Source organism: Amia ocellicauda, chromosome 7 (genome assembly GCF_036373705.1).
Source record: "Amia ocellicauda isolate fAmiCal2 chromosome 7, fAmiCal2.hap1, whole genome shotgun sequence".
Taxonomy (NCBI): Eukaryota; Metazoa; Chordata; class Actinopteri; order Amiiformes; family Amiidae; genus Amia; species Amia ocellicauda.
In genome coordinates, this window is record NC_089856.1 from 46,404,544 (window position 1) to 46,427,535 (window position 22,992).

The 22,992-nt window shown below is 40.8% G+C and overlaps 1 protein-coding gene across 4 annotated transcripts; it reads right to left on the reverse strand.

Annotated features, from left to right (window-relative positions):
* Window positions 1-19,253: 19,253 nt before the first annotated feature.
* LOC136753653 (zinc finger protein 436) lies at window positions 19,254-22,840 on the reverse strand. 4 transcript variants are annotated; one of them, XM_066709943.1, is made up of 2 exons: window positions 22,713-22,840; window positions 19,254-21,562 (listed from the first exon to the last, which is right to left on the reverse strand). In XM_066709943.1, exon 2 carries the CDS (start codon window positions 21,522-21,524, stop codon window positions 20,493-20,495), a length of 1,032 nt encoding a protein of 343 aa, XP_066566040.1. In that variant the 5' UTR covers window positions 21,525-21,562; window positions 22,713-22,840; the 3' UTR covers window positions 19,254-20,492. The 4 variants fall into 4 exon arrangements, with proteins under 4 accessions (XP_066566040.1, XP_066566039.1, XP_066566037.1 ...); XM_066709942.1 differs by having other exon boundaries at window positions 19,254-21,565; XM_066709940.1 differs by lacking the exon at window positions 22,713-22,840 and adding an exon at window positions 22,613-22,694.
* Window positions 22,841-22,992: the final 152 nt, after the last annotated feature.

Here is a 22,992-nt window from a genome sequence, read left to right on the forward strand (position 1 = left end):
CACAGGTTGTGTGTAGGAATATTAGCACAAATAATGTGTTATTTCATTAACATAGTTATGGGTTAGTTTTACTCAGAAGGTGTGTTGGTTTTGTGTAGGAATATTAGCACAAAGTGTGTGAAGACCATGTATTGGAAAGTTGAAGAAAGTGTTTTGTAATAACTATATCATGTTTTATATTAATACTAGCATTATAAATAGCATGTGTACAGACTTAGCAAATTAGATTTATCAGGCAAAGGTCAACAAGGTACATTTGTTATAAATTCCTGTTAATAATAAAATATCAAACAGTGGAGACATAGCAGTTTGTTAAAAGTCTGATTGTGGACTTAATTGCTTCGGCAGATTGGCAGGAACTGTTTTGTTAATGATTGAGGGACAGTTGTAAAAGATGAACATGAGACTGCACTTCCTGGCAAAATATCAAAGAAAGCCATTTGATTTGCAAATCTCCCAATGGGAAGACAGATTGTAAACAGACGTTCTACTTCATTTTCTTATAAAGCTTCACACATGTTTGTTCTCTTTGAAGGAATTCGCTGACGTGGTGCTTCCAAGCTATTTGCTTTCTCTCAACAACTTTTCCAATTATTTCCGAGAAGGGTTCAACAGTGTGTGATTTCATGAACACTGTAATATGTTAGTTTTACTCAACACATTGCCCTATAAAATCTAAACAAAATATTAATTTAACTAAGGAAACTGGTAGTTGTTTAATGTAAACAGAAACCATAATATAAATTATTACTATTGCAAACATGTAGCAAATGCCTTTTTCTTATTAAGTAATTTATTGAGTTCACAACACCATTACAATCACAAACAATGTATGTAAGACATAGTACAGTATATAAAAAATGCAATCATTTGAATGAAGTTATTTATTTACCCTAAAGATTATTTAATTAAAATCTACTTTTTAAATTAAATGAACATATGTTAAACATCTAAATCTGGATATTTTAAATATGTAAATAACATGAATGAATACATAAGCAGTACATTAAATAACACTAAATGTGTTATACATTCAATGTTGGCAAGTATAACAGCCCCACATACAGACTCAGTGCAGTGGATCTTGTCGTTGCTGGCGCTGCTCAGAGGACAGAGTGTCAGATGCGGCTCAATGCGCTTCCGCGTCTCTGCAGTCCCGTGTGGAGGAGACACGTCTAGTACACAGCAGGCCTATGGACAGGTCGAAAGTGAAGTAACATGATCATGTATCTGTTTCAGTCTTTGAATAAACAATGAAGTATTATTTAAACCTCACTATATAGATTACTGTCCCCCTGAGACACAATACCAAAACACGTTGTAAGGGCCTGGAGATCCCGTGCTGCGGCGGGGCGGGGCCTCAAACCCCTGTCTGCTGCGCCACTGCACTGCATCACCGAAAGGACTGGTCCTGAGAGCCCTTGTGTCATGTCAAAGAAAAAAAAGAAACAATGATCATGTTAAACCCGAGCTTTACAGATTACAAGTTTAAATTTCTAGTTTTAACTCAATTAATTAATTAACTCAAGCAGAACACAAACTGCGCATTAAAATAAATTAATGTTACTCGCCACAGAACAAGTTGTAGAAAGTTCAGACACTCCGCGCTGTCCTCAGTGAAGGGCGTGTGCAAGCGGATGGTTGAGACACATTTCGCAGAGGATTATGTTTAAAAATAAATAACACACTTCGATTGGGTTAGAAGAAAGACCGTACTCTGCACAACAAAAAAATGTGCCATAGTATTATTAACACATTTTCTGTGTAGAATTTCAACACATTACTTCTAAGAGTGAAGGACAATCACAATTAACTTCAACATTTAACAAAGTCTTTTTAACACATTTTTCTTCCTACACAGACTTGTGTTAAAGACACCTTGTGCTTTGGTGAATTTGAACAAATTCGTGGTGTCCTTAAACAAACACAGAATGTATTAAATTTAACACATTCGTTTTAAGAGAAGGATGGCTGGATAAAATGCATATTTTTCGGTGAGGGGATCCGTAGGTGCATGATCTTTAAAACAATAGTCACCCCAGTGTTATTAGGCTGTGTTGTGCTTTTCCCTTGCTTATAGTAGCAAGTGGATAGTTAAAAGAAACCAGAACTGCAACAGTATCCTCCAAATTTGAAGGTAAAAACAAATACTTTCTGGGGTGAGATTCAGAGGTCCTCTGTGAAGGAGAAACGCGTTGCCTTCACCAACAGCGGACGTTGCTATACACTGATCCGTAAATGTCGTGTAAGTAAAGTGTTGCTTCACGGCAGTAGACGTACAATATATAACCTGTATACATCTTTATGTGAAAATGTACTTGGTAAAATATGATCGGAAAGATCAAAGGGGACATTTTTAACATGCGCATTTACTTTTTGTTTGTATCCTACTTGCCGGCTTAAAAGCTTTAAAAAATAATTAGCAATTTGCTGTTCATGGGATTGTTTGCACACCGGCATTAAAACAGCATTGCTTCGTTTCTTAAACTTATTTCGGGGTTGTGATGGAGTAGGCCCATCCCTCTGTCAAAGATATTTGAGAAACCCTTCCAAACAAACAAATGCTGACCTGAGGAGGGGTGGTGGAGGGTTACAGAGGTCATTTTAGGACGGGTCTTTAGAGATGTGGGTCGCCTTATTACAGACATGGGGAGGACGGTTAAGGTCAGGGTGTGCAATGTAATTTCCTTAATTTATAGTTAGGTTTGTTTTGTAGTCAAATATCAAGTTTTATTATAAGTTCATCATGCTTATGTAAGCTTATTTTGGAAATGTATGTTTGGGGTCGTGTAATTTCATCTTTCTTTCTAACACCACTATTTTCTAATGCTTTGGTCCAGGGGGTGAGGCTAAGTGGACTATAGTAGAAAAGCTGGACCAAGGTGTTAGTAAGAGAGGTTGTACTGGAGTGGATAGGATGTTACAGAGGGCCTATGCTAAAGATATATAGTTAACTGCGAAAATGGGGCTAGGAAGCTCTGTGGCATTAGTTATCCTGCTGGTGTTTTTTTTTTTCTTTTTTCTTCTTGTTTTTGTTTTAAACTTCTTAATTCCTTTTGCTGTTTTTTCATAAATCAGTGACTGTAATGTTCACTTATTAATTAATGACAAGGAGACCAAACCTTTGTGAGCTGCTAGCTTGTGCTAGTATTTATTAACTGTTGCTTTTCTGTTCCATGCATTTGGATCCTCAATTCACACTACATCATATCTTGAGAGTGGTTGCATGCTCTTTGTTGCTTTGTCATAGTTTTGTTTATGTTTCCTTTTCAACCACTCTTGCTTCTGCTTTAGCTCTTTGTTCTGCTTCTCCACTGAACAGTATGGTAGTGTGGTACATAGTTTACAACCCATTAAAAGTTCTAAAGGAGATTAACCACACTCCAGGGGTGAAGCTCGGTAGCTCAGCAGGGCTAAATAGGCATCTGATTTGCTGTCTGCTGCCTTTTTTAACAGCTGTTTGAGAATGTGGACTTCTTTTTCTGCTTTCCCATTTGAATGAGGATACAGTGGACTTGATGTAATGTGTAGAGAGTCATAATGCTCCAAAAATTGTTTAAGTTCCTTGCAGTTGTAAGATGGCCCATTGTCACTCAACACAAATTGAGGTATTCCATGTCTTGCGAAGATCGAATTAATTTGTGAAATCACACAGTTTGCTGATGTGCTGGAGAGTAATGCCATCTCAGGATAGTTGGAAAAGTAATCTATTACTAACAGATAGTCCTTGCCATTCAGGTGAAATAGATCGGTTCCAACTTTTTGCCATGGTGCTGTTGGAAGGTTAGCAACTATCATGGGCTCCCTCGCTTGCTTATTGTGATATTTTAGGCAAGTTTCACATTTACCTATCATTCTTTCGATATCCAGATTCATTCCAGGCCAGTATATTGCATCTCTAGTTCTTCTCTTGGATTTTTCAATTCCGAGATGTCCCTCATGAATTCTCTTAAGCATGTCCTGAGGTATGACTATTCTGTCTTTTCTGAGCAACAGTCCATTTACAACACTCAGCTCTGTTCTGATCTGGTAGTACTGCGCACATGCAGATTATTAATAACGGTCTGCAGCATTGTGTCCTTTGCTGTTTCATCTGCAATCTGCTTTGATTTCAGGTCTGATACTGGTAGTCCAGCAGCCACCATATTCACATGAGTATCGACATCTTTTTCAGTTGAACTTACTGTGGTTGCCATGGGTGCTCAGGACAAGGTATCTGCTAGCACTATGTACGTGCCAGGCGTGTATATTAAGTCAAAGTCATAACGTTGCAGTTTCATCATTAATATCTGAATTCAAGGAGACATTTCATTCAATTTTTTCTTTATAATTACAATCAGCAGTTTGTGATCAGTCTCCGCTGTGAAGGTTGGTAAGCCATACACATAGCTGTGGAACTTTTCACATCTGAACACTAGGCCTAGACATTCTTTTTCAATCTGGGCATAGCGACATTCTTTCTCAGTCATAGATCTTGAGGCATATGCTATGGGCTTGCAGTGATCACTTTCAGTAGCCTGAAGTAATACTGCACCTAGACCATCCTTGGATGCATCTGTGGGTATTTTTACTTTTCTGGTTGCATCAAAAAAAGTTAGTGCTGGCTCTGTTGTCAGTGTTCTTTTAACTGTTGTCACTCCTTCTCTTGTCTTCCACTCCATTTAAACTCATGTTTTACATGTAACAACTCCCTGAGACATGCTGTCTTTGTAGATAGATTTGGAATGAACTTGCCAATAAAATGTATCATACCCATTACACACAGTACACCTTTCTTGTCACTGGGTCTGGGCATGTCGAGAATGGCTTGTACCTTGGCTTCATCTGGTTCTATTCCCCTGTCAGACAGCCGATCTCCCAGGAATGTGATTTCCTGAACTCCAAACTGACACTTGGCTTTATTCAATTTCAGTCCATTCCTCTGGATGCTTTGCAGTACTTTTGTTAGCCTACTATTATGCTCTTGTAGTGTACAGCCCCATACAATGATATCATCAACATACACTCTCACTCAATACCAAAAGGTAACCTTAGGATACAGTATCTGCCGAAAGGTGTGTTAATGGTGCAGTATGCTGTGCTCTCCTCGTCCAATCTCAATTGCCAAAAACCCTGTGATGCATCTAATTTTGTAAAGAATTTTGCACCTGACATTTCACTTGTGATTTAATCTCGTTTAGGGATCTGATAGTGTTCCCTTTTTATATTTGCATTTAAATCTTTAGGATCCATGCAAACTCTCAATTCGCCATTTTTCTTTTTGACACATCCCATGGAGAGGACCCAGTCAGTAGGCTCCTCAATCTTCCTGATGACTCCAGGTTTGGTCATCCTGTCCAGTTCTGTCTTTAGTCGATTGCGCAGGGGTACTGGTACTCTCTGTGCAGCATGTACCACTGGCTGTGCATCACTTTTGAACTGGATCTTGTATGTGAATGGTAATGTGCCAAATCCTGTGAAGATGTCTTTGAACCTTTACACAATGTCATCTATGGTGTCCCTGTGTGTATGTGCAACATTGGATGCGTTGATTCGGTGGATGCGTTGATTCGGTAGATCCGTTGAACTAGATTTAAATCCTCACAAGCTTTGTCACCTAACAGTGAATCATGTCCATCAGGAACCAAAACAAACATGACATTGTGTTCTTTACCTTTAACTGTCAGTTTAAGTCTGCATATTCCTTTGGTTGTCAATGCTATGTACATTGTATGCGTTCAGTAGGACCTCCTTTTTGTGAACGATCGGCTTTTTAATTGTTTGCTTTTGCGTATGTGTCGATTTTGAGTGGAATTTAAGTTCTATTGATCTGCAGTTGCACAATCCACTTATCCTTGATTACTGTATGAACATGAGTCCCTTTGGTGGTTTGCATAACTGTGGGCTGTGCTTCATTCGTTGGAGTATGACCATACTCCCACAAAAAGCGTGTCACTCAAATCTGACTCATCGACTACATGCATAGTCTGCTCTATCTTATTTTTACTCTTTGAAAAGCTTTGTTTGGCAAAATGATTTTTTCCTTTGCATCTTGTGCATTGCTTACCAAACGCTGGGCATTGCCTTGGGAGACGCTGTAATCCACACTGATTACATTTTAATGAACCTTTCTCAGTCTGTTTGTTGTGGCTTATTTACACACGGGTATTGACGATGCCTGACACAGTGCCGACCTCTGCGCTCTCACTCATTACTGTGGCACTATTTTCACTGAAAGTCTTTGCGTGTTGTTGAACTAGCTCACTGGCATGGAATATTTTTATAGCATCTTGCAAATTAAGGTCAGTCTCTCTGAGAAGCAGTTCTCTGACTTTCTTTTCACAAACACCAAAAACAATCTGATCACGAATCATTTGACGATTGCAAATCCGAAAAATTACAGCTCTGAGCCTTTAGTTTGAGATCAGTTAAGAAGCTATCAAAATGTTTCTCCTTGTTTCTGTATTCGAGAGTGGAAAACATACCTTAGGTTTCGTTTTTTTTTCGGCGAGCTGTGTTCATCAAATTTTTTCATCACCTCATCGAGTTTTTTATTGTCGTCCGCATTTTTAAATACAAATGTGTTATACACTTCAATGGCCTGTGGACCTGCTATTGTTGGCAGCAATGCTATTTTCCTCACGTCAGATTCTGACTCTATTCCAATAGCCGAAATGTACAGGCTGAAATGCTGTTTGAAAACTCTCCAATTACTGTCGACATTTCCCGTAAGTTTTAATCCTTCAGGTGGCTTCACGGTATTCATTGGGACATATTAGAGAGACCACTTCTGGTACCAGGTAATGTTCACTTATTAATTAATGACAAGGAGACCAAACATTTGTGAACTGCTAGCTTGTGCTAGTATTTATTAACATACTTCTTACGCCTGTTCACTTAGTGCCCCTCCTTTTATCACATGTCCTATGTTTGTAATACTGACTCCTTGTGATTCTAAATTTTAATTGCAGATCACCACAGTGACAATTAATAAATTGTACATTTTATTGGAAACCACATTTTTTTTCTTGTCAGAAACTGTTCCTGTTTTTTCTAACATCTGGCTCTTGGTCCACAACATGGATGTTTAAACTTATGAGAATGACGAGTTACCTTCTGTTTAATGAGAATCCGAGAGCCTGGACACAGAGTCAGCTGGTCAACGTGTTATCAACCATAGAATGTGCATTATTAGCAATTATCTGTCTGTTTTACATGAGGTAGAATGTACCTCCTGAGCCTGCCAGTAGGTTTAGCAGATTATTATCAACCATTCAATGATTGATCAATACTTAAACATAAGTCGAGTAAATCAGTAAAAATATTATCAAAAAAGATTTCACAAGTATATTAAATATGACAGTAGACGACCAGAAGACTAACTCTGCCTCCTCTGCACTTTCCTTCCTCCAGAGCCACTCCTTTTCATCCCTGGCCCCTAAGTGGTGGAACGACCTTCCCACTGAAATCAGGAAACCTGACCACCTTCCTGTGATTATTCAAGACACATGTTGTCAGACTGTATCTTTAATTTAGTTGTTTATGTCCTGTATAAATTGCACTTATATAACATTGTCATCATACTGCTTGCTTTTACATTATTCATGTTGTTAATTTTGATTTCCCCTATAGTCCCTTCCCCTTAGCTCTTACCTATGACTTCACACCTTGTCTGCATTTAGGTTTTATAATATAGGATGTAGGACTTGTATTTTGTATTAACTGTATAGACTTCCTGAAACTCGTAATTGTATTATGTTTCATCTGTACTGTATTGCACTTTTATAATGCTATTATTTTGTAAGTCGCCCTGGATAAGAAATAAATAAATTAGATTAAAATACACTTTTTCCAAATTCCGTACTGCACTTTCAGAATTGCCTTGTTCGATTGAATTCCTGTTCTGTAATATTCCAAGTGCAGTTCTGACATTGGTGTGGAAGGAAAGTTAGAAATTCTTTCCTTCTTATCTATTTTACTCTCTTGTATACTTAAGAAAGATAAGGTCAAGCCAGAAGGAAGCTTGTGTTCTGTTCGTTATTCACGATGAGAACCTTGGAGACAATGTCAAACCGTATGATTGAAGTGCCTGCTCCCTAATCTGTGTATTGACCTATGAACTCTGTCTTATAATGATATATATTCCGTTTAGCTAACTCTCTAATGATAATATAGTAATGACTCTGTGATTGTAACCAGATCTTTGTTTTTTGTGTATAAAAGCCTCTGACTTTGGGATCTTCTTGATTCACTTTTCCTCTCCACGCTGCGTGTATTAAAGGCAATGCAACTAACGTCCAACCTGATTGAAGATGTTTTTTCTTCCACACTGGCATATAGCAGTTTTAGGGCGTACCCAGTGTTAAATCTGTAAATGTAGAAGTCATGGATCACACAGTGGTGGTGGATCTGGCAAGTCTTCAAGGAACTAGGTGCACTCCTGCATAATGAACGTGTTAAATGTGCTGAAATAATGGCAATTGACGTAATGTCAATTTGATAAAGATCTAAAAGATAAATATAACACAATACCATAATGCTACCAAAACTTGTCTGTGCACACATTTTTAAAATGTGGAATTTATACCAACAAGAAAACACAACCTTAACTATAATTCAAGCCAGGGCCGGCGGCAGCATAAATGCTTCGGCAGGGCATTTTATTAAGTCAATGAAATAATATACATTACAATTTTACTTCCTTATAATGATATTAAATAATGGAAATAAATCGATCATATGACATAATTATAATACATATATACTATGTATAAACTACACCACACCACGCATTACTAAAAAAAATATTATAATTATGGCATTAGCAACAAGTCTGATTCTGAGCCAAGTTAAGTGTTTGAAACGAATACAGGCAGCCCTCTGTAAAGTGAATACACGGGTTCACATATACACCAAGTTACTGTAAACTTTAAAGTAAGGAATGCACATGTAATGCTTTCTTTCAATTGACTATTCAAAACTGAACATAAAAATCATACTCATAATCATACTTGAATGCAATTATTTAAAGTGAGGGAAAAAGTATTTGATCCCCTGCTGATTTTGTACGTTTGCCCACTGACAAAGAAATGATCAGTCTATAATTTTAATGGTAGGTGTATTTTAACAGTGAGAGACAGAATAACAGCAAAAAAATCCAGAAAAACGCATTTCAAAAAAGTTATACATTGATTTGCATGTTAATGAGGGAAATAAGTATTTGATCCCCTATCAATCAGCAAGATTTCTGGCTCCCAGGTGTCTTTTATACAGGTAACGAGCTGAGATTAGGAGCACTCTCTTAAAGGGACTCTCCTAATCTCAGCTCGTTACCTATATAAAAGACACCTGTCCACAGAAGCAATCAATCAATCAGATTCCAAACTCTCCACCATGGCCAAGACCAAAGAGCTGTCCAAGGATGTCAGGGACAAGATTGTAGACCTACACAAGTTTCAATGATCATGAGAACGGTGAGGAATCAGCCCAGAACTACACGGGAGGATCTTGTTAATGATCTCAAGGCAGCTGGGACCATAGTCACCAAGAAAACAATTGGTAACACACTACGCCGTGAAGGACTGAAATCCTGCAGCGCCCGCAAGGTCCCCTTGCTAAAGAAAGCACATGTACAGGCCCATCTGAAGTTTGCCAATGAACATCTGAATGATTCAGAGGAGAACTGGGTGAAAGTGTTGTGGTCAGATGAGACCAAAATCGAGCTCTTTGGCATCAACTCAACTCGCCGTGTTTGGAGGAGGAGGAATGACCCCAAGAACACCATCCCCACCGTCAAACATGGAGGTGGAAACATTATGCTTTGGGGGTGTTTTTCTACTAAGGGGACAGGACAACTGCACCGCATCAAAGGGACGATGGACGGGGGCCATGTACCGTCAAATCTTGGGTGAGAACCTCCTTCCCTCAGCCAGGGCATTGAAAATGGGTCGTGAATGGGTATTGCAGCATGACAATGACCCAAAACACACAGCCAAGGCAACAAAGGAGTGGCTCAAGAAGAAGCACATTAAGGTCCTGGAGTGGCCTAGCCAGTCTCCAGACCTTAATCCCATAGAAAATCTGTGGAGGGAGCTGAAGGTTCGAGTTGCCAAACGTCAGCCTCGAAACCTTAATGACTTGGAGAGGATCTGCAAAGAGGAGTGGGACAAAATCCCTCCTGAGATGTAGTTGGCCACCAGGTTTGCACACAAGAAATGTCTGACCTCTGTGATTGCCAACAAGGGTTTTGCCACCAAGTACTAAGTCGAAGGGGTCAAATACTTATTTCCCTCATTAACATTTAACATTAACATCAATTTATAACTTTTTTGAAATGCGTTTTTCTGGATTTTTTTGTTGTTATGCTGTCTCTCACTGCTGAAATACACCTACCATTAAAATTATAGACTGATCATTTCTTTGTCAGTGGGCAAACGTAGAAAATCAGCAGGGGATCAAGTACTTTTTTCCCCCACTGTATATATATATATATATACACTCACCTAAAGGATTATTAGGAACACCTGTTCAATTTCTCATTAATGCAATTATCTAACCAACCAATCACATGGCAGTTGCTTCAATGCATTTAGGGGTGTGGTCCTGGTCAAGACAATCTCCTGAACTCCAAACTGAATGTCTGAATGGGAAAGAAAGGTGATTTAAGCAATTTTGAGCGTGGCATGGTTGTTGGTGCCAGACGGGCCGGTCTGAGTATTTCTCAGTCTGCTCAGTTACTGGGATTTTCACGCACAACCATTTCTAGGGTTTACAAAGAATGGTGTGAAAAGGGAAAAACATCCAGTATGCGGCAGTCCTGTGGGCGAAAATGCCTTGTTGATGCTAGAGGTCAGAGGAGAATGGGCCGACTGATTCAAGCTGATAGAAGAGCAACCTTGACTGAAATAACCACTCGTTACAACCGAGGTATGCAGCAAAGCATTTGTGAAGCCACAACACGTACAACCTTGAGGCGGATGGGCTACAACAGCAGAAGACCCCACCGGGTACCACTCATCTCCACTACAAATAGGAAAAAGAGGCTGCAATTTGCACAAGCTCACCAAAATTGGACAGTTGAAGACTGGAAAAATGTTGCCTGGTCTGATGAGTCTGGATTTCTGTTGAGACATTCAGATGGTAGAGTCAGAATTTGGTGTAAACAGAATGAGAACAGGGATCCATCATGCCTTGTTACCACTGTGCAGGCTGGTGGTGGTGGTGTAATGGTGTGGGGGATGTTTTCTTGGCACACTTTAGGCCCCTTAGTGCCAATTGGGCATCGTTTAAATGCCACGGCCTACCTGAGCATTGTTTCTGACCATGTCCATCCCTTTATGACCACCATGTACCCATCCTCTGATGGCTACTTCCAGCAGGATAATGCACCATGTCACAAAGGTCGAATCATTTCAAATTGGTTTCTTGAACATGACAATGAGTTCACTATAATAAACTGGCCCCCACAGTCACCAGATCTCAACCCAATAGAGCATCTTTGGGATGTGGTGGAACGGGAGCTTCGTGCCCTGGATGTGCATCCCACAAATCTCCATCAACTGCAAGATGCTATCCTATCAATATGGGCCAACATTTCTAAAGAATGCTTTCAGCACCTTGTTGAATCAATGCCACGTAGAATAAAGGCAGTTCTGAAGGTGAAAGGGGGTCAAACACAGTATTAGTATATAAATATAACTACACTGCTGGATAATATAAAGTGAGCCAAGTGGGTGGGGCTGGCAGTTATAATTATTATAATTATAATTATAATTATTATTTTGACCATTTTGTTTTCACTGCATGTTTTAATTTGTAGCCTCCAAGTCCCGTATCTGCATCCGGCACAAATTAAGTGCTTGACTTACCTGATCTGTATGAAGGATAGATAAATAATTAAATAGATAAATAAATATAATATGAAATTAGAACGCATAAAAAATAAACAATGAAATCAATACATAAATACAAATATACATATATAAAATTCACCAAAGCACAGCAGAATAATATAAAAAATACATTATTGTGTTAACCACATTATTGTTTTTTTTATTGTATGTGAGAATGATCCTCATTGCTGTTGTCAGATAGGCAGACACACAAGTGTTTTTCTTAGCACAGTATGAAACGTTTATTACAACAAAATAAACAAAAACAAAGAACAAACTATAATTGTGCAAAACATGCAGGAAGGATTTCTTTCAACCTCCCTCTCTTAGAGGTCTCCTACTGAGGTCTTATATAACCTATTCACAATAGAAGCTCCCCCTGAATGAACCATGCAAACAAGGTCTCTATAGACATATTGCACATGACACATCCAACAATAAATATAATATTGATCATATTAAAACACTCACTGTACATAAATAACCTTACATATCCAGAACCCCCAAAACACTGTCTTTTATTAACATACATTAGTCCCCTATGTGACAGCTGAGGGCTTCTCACTGTTTTGCCTCTGAAAACCACATTGGGCCAGCCTAAATACCCTTGGACCTGGTGGAGAAAATGCTCCTCATTATGAATCTGCAGATACATCAGTGGTCCGAGGTGATTTAATCCATTACATCTATTGCTAAATATTCACTTTGGATAAATAAATAATCTGTCAATAAGAAGCTGAGCGAATAAGAAACCAACATCAGCCTTGTTTTAGCAGAAGAACGTGCATGGCATTCAATGTTTAAAAGATGGGATGGTATCATGCATGAGTGCGCTGACAAAGGGCTACATGTATTAGACTAGAGCATTAGATTTGTGCATATATATATAGCCTATATCAATGAAGGCGCATTGTTTAGCCCCAAGAAACATTTTTGTATGCATTGCTTGAAATATGTAAATGCAGTGATGGTACAACGGAAAATTAATTTGTTATTTTAGATCTTTAAGTACAACTACATCGGTATCCCCGAGATAACAATAGGTTATTATCATAACCCCGGTTCCCTGAAAGAGAAAGACAGCCATTACCGAATGGGAAGAGCGTTCTTACTTGTCAATCACTGAATGCATGTACCAAAGCTGCCTAATAGGAGCCCTGCTGGCAGGAGGAAAACCCGCCCCAGTGTCTGTGAAAAGTCTCCTCCTGACTGCAGCTGCCTGCCATTTCATCATCATGAAGGTCGTCTGGCTGAGGGACCCCAGAAGGGTAATGGCTGTTTTTCTACTTCAGGGAACCAGGGTTATGATAATAACTTATCATTCCCTTTCAAGTCAAAAGACAGTCATTAACGAATGGGAAAACTATACCAAAGCTGTCGTGAATCCTGACACCTAATTTCCGTCTATCCCATCATGGTGACCCGGGGACACAAATGGAAATTGGGCTTCAAGGCATTCAAAACGGAAAACAGGAGACACTTCTTCACACAGAGAGTTGTCACAATCTGAACAAACTCCCCACCAATGTGGTTGAAGCTGAAAATTTGGGAACATTCAAAAACAGACTGGATAGGATCCTTGGATCACTTAGTTATTAATGGACACCAAAGGAACACGATGGGGCGAATGGCCTCCTCTCGTTTGTAAACTTTCTTATGTTCTTATGTTCTTGTACCTAGAAGAATTTATGCTGTTTTGAAGGCAAATGGTGGTCACACTATATATGGATTTGATTTAGATTTTTCTTCTGTTCACCCACTTTGCCTTTAGTTAATTGATAAATATAATCTATTAACATGTCTATTTTTGAAAGCATTCTTACTTTACAGCATGTTTTTTTAACAGCATACCACTCGGCTGCAAATGCTTTTTGTAGCAAAGCGTCAGTGGTCCTACACTGTCTGTTGGGGCAAAGGGGTTCCTTGCAAAGCAGTGTACTGTCCTGCACAACGAGTCCCCGATCGGTGGGAAGGATCCCAGGAGCAGATGCCGGGTGAGTGCAAGTGGACTGGACATGTCCACATAGTCCTCAAATAGGGGCAAGGACTCTGAAGGTTTAAAGCTTTCTCCCTCACTAGTCTGTTCCGTGGCACCTCCTCCTGAGGGGACCACAGAATTTCCACTGCATCAGTCACTCTTTTCATCAACGCTTTGAATTCTGTGCTTGGGCTGATGAAGGCTTCAGTCACTGAACCTGTCTCTTCCATTTCTCCTGTAAAAGACGGGAGGTCAGATACATCTGAGCGTGACGCCGCATGAGAGCTGGAAGGGGGAAATGACTGGCCATGGCATCGGTAATTTCCCCCATCCGGCGGAGTAGGCTGGACTTGAAATCCAACTATTCCTCTCTCCATGAGGTCGAAGCCCCACTTCTCCTTGGAGGGGGAGATCGACATGGTGCTACTCGTCGTAGGGGGGTGCGTCGTGTTGAGTGTGATCGTGAGCATCTGCTCACTGTGGATCTCTTCCTGGGGGAGCGTGCTCGTCTGCGGGGGGGTGGAGAGGTGGAGGCAGACGGCTCCTTGGCTGGGGAGGCCTCGGAGCTGGTGGAGGGCGGCCTCTGTGGGGCTTGTTGCTGCAGGGATGCCTGAGGAGGGGTTCGGTGTGTCACAGAGCTGACAGAACAGTGACACGTGGGATTTCTGCTGCCGCAGATGGCAATTTGGCCTGGCATACAGAACAACGATGAAATGCCCCTTTCGGCTTCATCGTAATCAGGTCCATTTGGACGTTGCCCTCTTGCAGCTCCTCCAGAAAGGCTGCAAGTTCCTGTGGCAGAAGGTCACTGCCAAGGAACTCGTCAACGTTGATCGCCGAAAGATCAATGTTGATCGTCGGGAGGTCAGCGCGGGTGCCACTGTCGACGTGGTAATGGCTGTCTTTCAACTTGAAAGGGAACCTATGTATGTGTATCTGTGCTCATATGGTATATGAGCATGTTACAAGTGACATAACCCCTCAGTAAAATCAGTACAGTTAACACTCCAGGTAGAGCTGCTGCAGAGGGGCACCTGCGGTGTGCGATTCCAATCCCGACCACACTGGATACATATGCATTCAGAGTTGCATCCCAAATCTCACACTTGCTCCCTCATTCCCTTCCCTTGTGGGGTGGAAGTACTGTGGTCACTGAAGAAACGGCGGCAATCGCACAGCCAGGTGTTTCCCTTCAATAACAGAGATAACAATAATAGAGAAGTTTATTCAAACACGAGCCGGCTTGGGAGAATCTCGCACAGGCGGTCTCAGTGTAGTTTCCCAAAGTTACATTCTACAGTCAGGCATAGTTATACATAAATGCTTGTGACACGACTGACTTCTGTCCCCTCCTGAAGAGGCATGGATGGCAGTTTTAGATGTCCAGAGGGTCTGCTCCACCTCTGCTGGGGTACAGACTTGACTCACACTGAAAATACACAAGGCATGACACATATATATAATTATGGCATATACAATCTTTCAGTTCCTCTTTAGCTGCAGACATCCTAGCACATAAAAAACAACCCCATATAAGGCATTTCTCATTCATACTTCCTCTTTTCATAGAAACACTTTTAAAAACTTTTAGTTAACACCTTTTACCCAGACTTCTTCAGTCACCAACTTAAGGAGATGCTTAGCTGCGTGATAAAAAGGCATTTCTGTAAATTCTGTCCTGGTAGACAATCATGATCTATATGACAGTTGAGCCAATACAGAATAGCCATGAACCCACTTTTAACAATTATCCAGTCTACTTTTATATTTTCATTCAGTAATCATTAATAGATCTCAGTTGGGAGTGGTGCATGGGGGGAACAAAGTCCTCGTTGTTCACTGAACAACAGATATAGCCTACCAGAAGACAGGCAATGGAATTGACCCATTAAAGTATGTTTCAGGTCTACCCCTCCAATCTAACTCAAAATAGTCACAGGTGGACTGCAACACACCATCAATGGATTCCCTAGTTTACGAGTTTTAGCACTGTTTAGTCATGTGGGCAGAGTTTAGAGAGGGGCGTAGATTATGGGTCTCTATTGGTCCACTAGGTTTAAGTGACGGTTCTTCCAAACCCTAAGCAGGGCGAGCTGGTCTGACATGTCACTACTATGGGCCAAATCTTTTAATTACCACTGATTTTACCCATACTGTGGCTTCTGAATTTAATTATAAACAATGCTTGTTTTAATGAAAGTTATAGACAGTCACATATTACATATTTGTTTATTTTATACAGTCTTTTTTCTCATCTTTATCAATGGTGCCAGTAATTTTGGAGGTAACTGTATATACAGTTTGGTTCCAAAAATATTTGGACAGTGACACAGTTCTCATCATTTTGGCTCTGTACGCCACCAAAATGAATTTTAATGGAAACAATTTGTTCTTTAAGAGTAGACTGCCATCTTTAATTTAAGGGTAGTTACATCCAAGTTTGGTGAACGGTGAAGGAATTACACCCATTTATATATGTGGTCCCCCCAATTTTAGGAGTTAAAAAGTATTTGGACAAACTAACATAATCATGAATTCAATTGCGAGTTTCAATATTTGGTGCCAAATCAATGACTGCCTGACGTCTGGATCCCATAGACATCAGCAGATGCTGGGTTTCTTCCCTGGTGATGCTCTGCCAGGCCTGCACTGCAGTGTCTTTAGTTCCTGCTTGTTCTTGGGGAAAGTTTAGGCACTTTTGGAGAAAGGGGGGTGACCAAAGTTTCCAGTGGCTGTAAGAAACTGTGCCCCTTGGAAAACATGGTGATCCCTTCCTTATTGAGGGCAAATACACACCAGAATCACAGAGGTAGTTGGAGGGGGACACACTAACAGTAAAAGTTTGGGCATTTTTGGAAAACTCCTGCTTGATTTACAGGGGGGTCATCACAGTTTCCAGTGGCTGTAAAAAACTGTGCCCCTTTGAAAAAAAATTGACCCCTTTCTTAGTGACAGCAAATACACACAAGTGGTTGAGTGTGCATACAGATGGCAAATACTTGGCCATTATGATCTCCTTTAAAGTTCAAAGTTTCTGTAATTGCTTCACCTGTGTGTGAGAGAGTTGTGAAAAGCGGTTAGGAATTAAATTACTTACACATAAATAAGTAAATAAACATTTACAAGATCATACTGCATTTATGTCGCTGAAGTATGATGTCTGCATACGTTTACAAGTGGTCTTACTAGTGTAATAATAAGAAATGAATCGAGAGTTTCTCAGTGCGTTTGTTGTGGTCTGAAAAATGCACGTACATCGTACAATACTTAATTTAATTACCTACTTTAATCCGTTGCGTTATGTTCTCTTTTTTAATTAGCAGATGCCCTTACCCGGGGTGACTTACACAAAATGTATATTTTACAGTAAGAGCAGATCAAATACAGAATAACTTCAGTACTAAGAAGTGCAACTTCAATTATGTATATAAAGTTCTATAGTAAGAGTACATATACTTACATCCTATAGTAAGTGTAAGTGTAACTAATGTATACACATCTCGATGAACAGTTTGTACAGTTGCTGTTGTTTTAAAACAACCCATTCAGCATGTACAATGGCACAGATACATGGTATTATTTAATCAATACTGTTTGAATGAGGCAACATTATTATATACATTTAATAAGGAAGTGATTTTTGTATCAAATGATTATTCTTCGTTGGAGTGGCTACAGTAGTACATAAACCTAATACTCATAAGCATAAAAAATAGCATTAGTACCATTTATTATTGGCTCGACTCTCACCAGGATAACGGGCCATGTACGAATGAATGAATTATAATAAAATAATAATGATATACGGAGCTTGAGGGGCATTTATTCCAGTAGTGAATTGTCAGAGGTAGTGTTTTGAACGGCTGTAAATCCTCACCTCAATAGCTGTATTTCTGGGAAATGATATGTCCTTTATGTCTGCAATGCCTTCGTTATTTAACACATGAGTTGTCGAGGAGAAATGAATAAATCCAGTCTTGTCTACAATATGCACTTCTCCAATGCACCACTAGCTGCCGCCCGAGTCTCAGTTTTCCCTCCTGTCTCCCTGTCCATCAGCCGCTCATTATTGCATCATCACCGCCATTGGCATCGCCAGGCATCCGAATGGCCCTGCTTTTTAAAATGCAGAAACTCTGTATACGTCGTCAAACACTTAGAGCGGGTATCTAAAGACAGGCAAAAGCCGGTTTTTCGGGAGGAAGAGTATGAAAGATGCCAATGCCGGGCGCCTGTGCTCTTCGCAAGATGAACAACACGTGACTTACATTATTTACAAAGATTTGTACTTTCAAATAAACAGTGTTGAGCCGTGCATCCTACTTTTGTGAATTTATGGTGAGCTGTAGTTTGTGTGCGATTAGGTTTTTATTTATTTGCATGATCTCCAGTTACAAACGCAAGACAATATTGACAATGACGCCTTTTTCATTGAGCCCAGATCCGATCCTGTACAACCGGCCCCTGCAGCTCATGCCAGCTCATCTTCCTCGTAATGACATTATCGTTCAAGAAAAAACTATGCGCATAAATTAATAAATACATCTCTTATAATCTCTCTTTAAAATAACAACCATTACAATGATAACCATACATAAACAAAACAACCTATGTTTTCAATGAAACCATTAACCCCGTACAAAACACAGTGGTGTTCACAAACTTGTTTTCAGATAGTTTCGCACACCTTCACCTGCATTTTTATTTTCAATTCAATATTTAACTGCTGTGGTACCATTGGGTCTCTGTGACCCCACCCCAATGGTACTGTCAATGTAACTTTTTCCATGGTACCAGAGCAGGGTTAACTAGTTACCATTGTCCAGACCTGCCAACCCTGGACTTTTTTTTTGACTAGCACATCAGCAGCATATGCGTATGCACAACATGCCTCACTAGAAAACAATACATTATGCATATACTTCGAATAACAACACCTTTATTACTTTGCTTTTACGTTAACCTGGTGTCCTGGTATCGGTGCTCCCTGATACTCACTGCTTTTTCTCAAGATAAAGTGAAAGTAAATCATTAATAAATAGAAACAATCTGGAACAAACTCCCCAGCATTGTGGTTGAAGCTGAAAATTTGGGAAGTTAAAATCAGACTGGATAGGATCCTTGGATCACTTAATTATTAATGGACACCAAATGCGCATGATGGGGCGAATGGCCTCCTCTCGTTTGTAAACTTTCTTATGTTCTTAAGAAACAGAGCCTCTGTAGCTCATGTCCCGGACCCCCCAAGCCCCTCCTCAATTCGAACACGGCCCACACCCGAGTCCTCCACTTCCCTGGCTGTTTGTGCTGAAGGTTGTGACATGTAATTGTCTATAGCCGGACAGGTTCAACATCTCCTGCTGATGTTTTAGAGATTAGGTATGAGCACTTTTATCCAGTGTGATTAAGGTTGTATTACGAGGCCTTGACATAATGAATCTGTTGGGAGGAGAAAACATTAATGTGTACATTGCAAAGCATTTAATCTGTAGGTCATGATAGTCATTATAGCACCCCTAATTAAAACATACAAGAAATGTCATCGGACTGTGAAGTGGCTTTGTTTTCATGAAGGACATGATGAAAAACATAGGACGTACACCTGAGCCTACCTGCTCCAGTTGCCATAGACCATAAAAAGGCATTAATTTAAATGTTATGGTTAGCTATAATATATGTTTTGCACTTGAATTTCATGTATTTTTTTTCTGCCACTTTTGCCCAAGATTAATGTTTGTACTTTACCTTGTTTCATTATAACAGTGGTGTTACATAAATCAATCCTCATCATTTTTGTCTAGATGGGCTTGCCGTACTGTTCGGAGTATGGTTCACACTCGGAGAGAAAGCTTGAATCTCGCATGCTTTGAACAGTGCCTAAGTGTATACAATAATAATAATAATAATGAGAAAATGTAAATAAAAGCATATACTAGTACACAATGAGATTTTGTTAAACATCCTTTTCTGTCTGAGTGCATGTGTTTAGTGCTGCTTGCTTATGTGGGTTGGTGATGACATTTTAAGGGCATCATCTGAAGTGCATTCTAAGAGCAGCCTGCATGGCCACCATAAAACCGTCCAGAACTAGAAACTGCTACTGCTTATGCATCCTGCCTTAAGAAAGGGTGAAAAGCAGAGAGAGTTGCCAGCAAAATAATCATTTTACTTTACCATTCACCCCCACCCCCCCTCACACATGAAGAAACACTTCTTTAAAAGTACAGTTAACAGACACCTGAAGAAAAGGCAATGCTGTCTCGTTTAAACCTTGTAATGCACCCCCCCCACTGCAGTCCAAGCGTCCACTTTCCAAGAGACTCACTACTAACACATCTCCCTTGCAGTGAACCTCTGTGTTGTTCTGCTTACAGCCCTACTGTAACAGTGGCATATACGAATTAATAGAAAATAATCAAAATGTTCAGTTTACATGAAAGGAACTGCATGGCACAGCTGCCCAACTGTATCGATCAAATAGATTAACATCACTTTCAATGTCAAGCTAGGGTTAATTTTAGCTTAGGGGCAGACTTGGAAATCTGATCCTGCCTGGAGGTAGCAGGGGGGGTCGATGGCAACACAAGCTTCTTATAAGTCTGACCAGGAGGTCCAGAGTGTCCGTAAGGGTTCACGATCACCGCTCAGTCTCCGCTGTGAGTGCGCTGATGAGTCTTGAGAGTGGGCGCGTAGGCGAAGCTTTGGCCGCACACACCGCAGCAGTAGGGCTTGGCACCCGTGTGGACACGCGTGTGGACCTTGAGGTTCTTGACGCGGGCAAAGTGCTTGCCGCAGTCCAGGCACACGTAGGGCTTCTCCCCCGTGTGGGTGCGCAGATGCTGCTTCAGCGTGGACGAGTACGGGAAGCTCTTCTCGCAGACGTCACAGCGGTAGGGCTTCTCTCCTGTATGGATGCGCTGGTGCACCTCCAGGTTCTTGAAGCGCGAGAAGAACTTCCCGCAGGTGGGGCACTCGTGTGGCTTCTCCCCCGTGTGCGTCTGCTGATGCTGCTTGAGATGCCCCGAGGAGATGAAACTCTTGCCACATTCCCGGCAGCTGTAAGGCCGCTCTCCCGTGTGGATGCGGTGGTGCTCCTTTAACGACTGCAGCCACTCGAAGCTCTTGCCGCACTCCACGCACACGTATGGCTTTGCGTCTGTCAGCCCCTTGGAGGCGCTGTTGCTCTTCCCGGCCACGCAGACATGCTGCCTCTGGACGCCCGTCCCCGAGTGGTCCAGCACCTTACCGCACTCAAAGCAGTGATAAAAGTGCTGTGCCCCGCTCGCCTTGGACAGCCTGTCCGTCACTGTCACCACCGTGATAACCTTCCCCGTGCTCTGCAGAGGACTGCTCTTGTCTGGACTGCCCTGCTTCTGCTCCCCACTCGGAACTGGACCTTCCACTTCCTGCTCCTCCTCCCCCTCTTCCTCCTCCTTCACAATGATATGGAGACCTTCATACATTTCCTCAGTGTCGGACGAAGAAGATGCATTTTTCTGAAGGCCTGAAATGATGTCGCTGTTCCCTTCAGCAGGATCCTTCTCAGGTCCAGCCTCCAGTCCCACCGTGGACGTGACTTGCCTGCTCTGGACCGAAGCAATGTCCTCGGCCTCCTCTTCCTGTTTAATGCGCACATTGCCCAGTCCAGGAATCGGTTTCTTCAGCGAGGAGTCCATCTTGGAGCAGATTTCAGGATTTCACCCCTCATCTGCTGCTGCTTCAGACAGAAGACAGCTTAATTAGATATAATGCATAATTCCTGACGTATCGAATTTGTATCGAGAGCAGAACATTTTAGACAGAACACAACTCTCTGGAGAAGTGGTCAAACTCGACAATAATGGGCACCAATTCTTCATTAATCGATGTATGAATACAACAGGAATGACAGATGGATAGCTCATGCACTTCTTTTGAGTTCTCCTGTCAATCACATGTATAAAAAGGCTTAGGATTTATACAGGAGATCAACACCAGAATTCAGTGGAATTAATGTTATTCCTATGGGATTCAAACATTAAACATTAAATATTGGTGCCCATTATTGTAAAGTGTTAAGTTATTTTAAAGCATACATGTAATCTAAAAAAAACGTTTTCACAATTTAAGCAGGAATAAGTCCTTAGATTTTCCATCCCAATTCCAGATCAAATCCCTTCAACCTAATTAAATGTGAAAATGTGTACATAATGCTACAAGCATACATTCAATAAAACGGCAGAATGATTCAATTGTAACTGCAATACAGAATACTTTTCTCACACAGTTATACTGTATATTAATATGTGTGCATCAGTTTTACTAATTGGCCAATGTTCAAGAATTAATCTAGTAGGATAACAGTTATATGAACCCCTGCCTATAATCCTGAATGTGTCTCATTTTGGAGACACCGATTGTGTACTTTCGCAGAGCACAATTACTACATTGCGTATATAGTACTTTCAAACTAATAAACTATGTATTTGTATAACAGGGCCGCCTAAACAAGTATGCAAGCAAATACGTAAACTACCGCATATCAAAATAAAAATAGCAATCATACTAACAATACAAATAAAATAAAGCAGACGCAAAATGAAAAGGCAGTGGTGTGAAACAAACACTAATAATGCCGGAACACTTTCCCTGTGCTCTTCCTGGGAGAGGCCCCGCAGCCGTACATCTCACCACCTGAGCACTGCACGCCTGCAACACAATCCTATTTATGCAAACACCAGCAGCCATGTGCACATCACGATTACATGCTGTTTCAATGCCAGACCTGTCTGTGCAGACGGTGCTCTTCCACTACTGCATTGTAGGGCTTTGTTTCGCATCAGGCAGCGAAAGGGAAGCGCTGCGTGTTATACTTCCTCTCTTACCGTATATGCGAGAAAATGCGCGCTCCTACATTTGCCTTTTGTTTTTCCTTCTTGCAAATAACAAGCCTTTCAAAATTACAACCCCCTTTCCACCTCCTTCTTACAGGCTTCTACCCAGGCTCTCGTGTAGCTCCTTCACTTGTTCAAAAACAATCCCAGAGCTGACATCCATGGTCCTATATTATAGAGTAAGCCCACATGGTTTCAATTATGGTCCAATCTACTCTCAACAGTCACTTACAGTCTCCTGAAAGCAAACTTTTCAAATGGCGAGTTCTTC

What these genes read in the sequence shown, in the direction of transcription:
- LOC136753653 (XM_066709943.1), bottom strand. Translation starts at nt 21,524, where the DNA reads ATGGACTCCTCGCTGAAGAAACCGATTCCTGGACTGGGCAATGTGCGC.